The sequence below is a fragment of the Cystoisospora suis genome, assembly GCF_002600585.1.
Source record: "Cystoisospora suis strain Wien I chromosome Unknown contig_6734, whole genome shotgun sequence".
Lineage (NCBI taxonomy): Eukaryota > Apicomplexa > Conoidasida > Eucoccidiorida > Sarcocystidae > Cystoisospora > Cystoisospora suis.
The window spans coordinates 6,578-9,715 of NW_027159521.1; the positions used below are offsets into that span (position 1 = coordinate 6,578).

At 56.0% G+C, this 3,138-nt stretch overlaps 1 protein-coding gene across 1 annotated transcript; it reads right to left on the minus strand.

Moving 5' to 3' along the window:
- Positions 1–519: 519 nt before the first annotated feature.
- CSUI_010141 (uncharacterized protein) lies at positions 520–3,087 on the minus strand. The gene is made up of 2 exons (XM_068070246.1): positions 843–3,087; positions 520–643 (listed from the first exon to the last, which is right to left on the minus strand). The coding sequence occupies exon 1, from the start codon at positions 2,251–2,253 to the stop codon at positions 1,909–1,911; it is 345 nt and encodes a 114-aa protein (XP_067917778.1). The 5' UTR covers positions 2,254–3,087; the 3' UTR covers positions 520–643; positions 843–1,908.
- Between the last annotated feature and the right edge of the window lie 51 nt (positions 3,088–3,138).

A 3,138-nucleotide genomic window follows, 5' to 3' on the forward strand; every position in this document is an offset into this window, starting at 1 on the left:
GACACCACGAAATAACAACGGACGAAAAGGAGTCCAGGCGCCGAACAGAGAATTCTCCCTCTCCACCTTTCTAACCCCGCAGTGCTGCCACGCGCAACGGCGCAAGCATTAGGAAAATTCGGACTGCAGTCCTACCTTTCATCGTCCCCGCCGCACATGGGTCAAATGAGTCCTGTCCCCTCGTGGGCAGCAGTCACACAGCACTCATATACACCTCCCTCTGCACACGCGTGACTCGTTCGCGTCATGGATCGAACACGGTGGTGCACACAATGGCGATCGCGCGAAGCCGTAACCCCGGCGCTAGAACTGGTGTATGAAGTAACTTTCTTTACCGAGTGACGCAGCAGGACAAAATGCGGACACGTACAGAAGGCTTTGTGCCGGTTAGAAATAGACACTCTAAGATACGGAGACCATCCTTCCTCTTTCGGTTGTACGGCGCCAAGTTCGCGGGAGTCCGGCGTCATGGCCAACACGAAACCAACATCCGCGCAAGACTGCTAAACAGTGTACCACAGCTGCGACTGATGGCCTTCCCGTGAGAACCATTTCTGCCATGAACGGCCGCAGGCCAAAACTAAGGTGAAACGCTCTCTCTCTGCTGGCTCGCCAGAGGCCCGGAGATGTCCGCAACTTGCACCTGCACATCAACAAATGGGACAATATTCCAAAGCCATGTCCAGCCCGAGTTTCACCAGAAATCAAATAGCGAATACACGAACTGGCACCGGCGACGTTTTCGGAAAAGGGGCCTCTGATGTACGAGCAGCAGACTCAGACTGTGTTACGAGGGGAGGCGCTGCCTTGCGGCTGGGTAAGCAAACACTCCGGATACTCACGGCCTCCACTCAGTCCTGTATATCATTAAGAGATCGAGACGCAGCAGACGGTGGCCAGCAAGAATCGCGCGTGTGACAAATAGAGCCCTTCTTTCTTGAATGGGAGTGAAGGGATCGGTCAGCTGGTGCTACCGTCCTGCCTAGGTGTGACGTACAGCCCGTGGCTGGCTAACCCAGGCTGTCCCATAAGATCCGTTCTCGTGTGCAGTAATCTCTCTGCCAACGGAATTCTTCGTTTCTGCTGGAGACCCGTTCACTTAGTCTGCGACAGCTCAGGTTTCTCTTCTCGGCACTCGCTACACACCGCACATCCCGGAAATTCATAGACAAGTAGACACTACTTGGAACCAGAGAGAGCGCCGCCCTCCAAAATGTTAGGACGTTCCCCGACATCCCCAGAGTGCCGAGAAAAGCAGGACTACTCTCCCGTGGAGTAGGAATGCCAAGTTATTCCCGGAGGCACCCCAAAGTGGCGGGAAACCCGAAACCGGGCGCCTCTGTTCTTACGCCACGCGCGGCGCAAGGCAAGCCAACCGATCTGAACACTCCGGACATATGCAGCTGCAGGGACACACCTCCAACCAAGCGGATGACGTCCAGGGAGAGTCAGGCCAGCGCACTGTTAGTTGCTGTATGACACTCGCGATACACCCGGAAAAAGTGGGAGTGTGCCCTTAAGAACTCCTCGGAGCGCAACTGACGGCCGGCTGTAGTACTGTCCCCAAGTGCCAAAGCCCCCCACGCTCCCCCCGAACACATAGTCAAGTGCCAGGGTACCATAAACGACGTCCCCACGGACGCGTCTCCAACGGGTCTGCGGAATGGGACGCGACCGCAGAATGGTCAGTTGTCAAATAAGAGTAAATTAAGGCAGGCTTCCAAGGAAAAAGCTCACGCGGTTCCCCAAATCCCATCATGAAGTGTCAGAGAAGCGTTGGAGCTTCCTTGCGATTTGGCAGCAAATAAGCGGAAGAGAGCGTAGAGGGCGATCAGACGCCACCCTCAGGAAGTCAAAGAAGACCACTGGGCCAAAGGCCTCACCCGAAGCAAAATAAAGAAGTTCCCCTTATCCGAAAAGCACATAACAAAATTCAGACGCCTTTCTTCTTTTTTTCGGAAGCAGCCGTCTAAACCCTTCCTCCGCTTGCAGCGCGCTGCCCCGAAGGCAGCCCACCGGCCGCAGTCTCCAACCGCTCTTTCTATTTCTTCTTCCTTTTTCAGCTCTTAATTTCTGACTGTGTTCAAAATCAGAGAAAAAGAAAATGATATTTATGTTAAATGCAAGGAAAAACGAAAAGAAATTCACCGCGGACCCCCGCAGCCGCCGCCATGCGGCAGGCACACCCAGAGCTAGTCGGCACGAAACACGCCAGTGAGGCACAGAGGAGAGGCCACAACACACACGGCACATTCCGGGCGTTCTCCGCCACCGATGCTAAGCCCACCAAGCATTACGAAGCACCCAGTACAGACGCAAGCGTGTCACGGAGCAGTACGTGACAGCCCGCCCGCATGGCGAGGTGCCGGAGAGTCTCCGCGAGACGGGCCAGTGGTGGTTGCTCAAAGGGAACTCCGTTTCGACGGCAGTACATCAGCTGCCTACAGCCCAGGGAGGGAACGATTCCTCGCTGGCTCAGCGGTTACCTCTGGACGCTCGTCCTGTAGTCGCCACGCCACCATGCAAAGAACGCGTGGCCTCTTGCGTTGGCTTACCGCTGCGGTAGAGAGTTAGCGCAGCACATGTCAGTAACCGGGGCCGATGTAGTGCGAACGCAGAACTAAAGAGGACCCCGTGGGTGCATGAGGCTTGCTAGAGAGTCATCACAAGACAGCCGGAACCTGTGGCCTTCCCGTGAAAGGCATCCATGCTATTCGCGGCCGCCGGGCAACAGCGGGCACCCCCGAAGGAAACGGTATCTCTCTACAGATCACCAGATACTCTCGGAGACTGGTGTTCTCGGCGCGTGTCAAGCAGAAACCGGCGACGCCTACGGCCAGTAGCGGCTCCACCTCTATACAGAACGGAGTGAGCGCGTAGGGTTTACGTCTGACACAGACGCGTCTGGCAGGCAGGAACTGGGGGTGCACTGCAAGTCCGGCGGAACCCTCTCGATACAGACAGGCTGATGGAAGTGGGATCAGACGGAGCTCTCATGGATAGCCCTCGGTGTCACAAGTGAAGTGGAAGCAGAAGGGGAAAACCCCTGGTGCCACTCCCTTGTAACGTACCGCCCGATTATCGGACGGTTCCACGAGAGGTCTTCTCTCGTGCCAACGGTGTTTCTTCGATTAACCC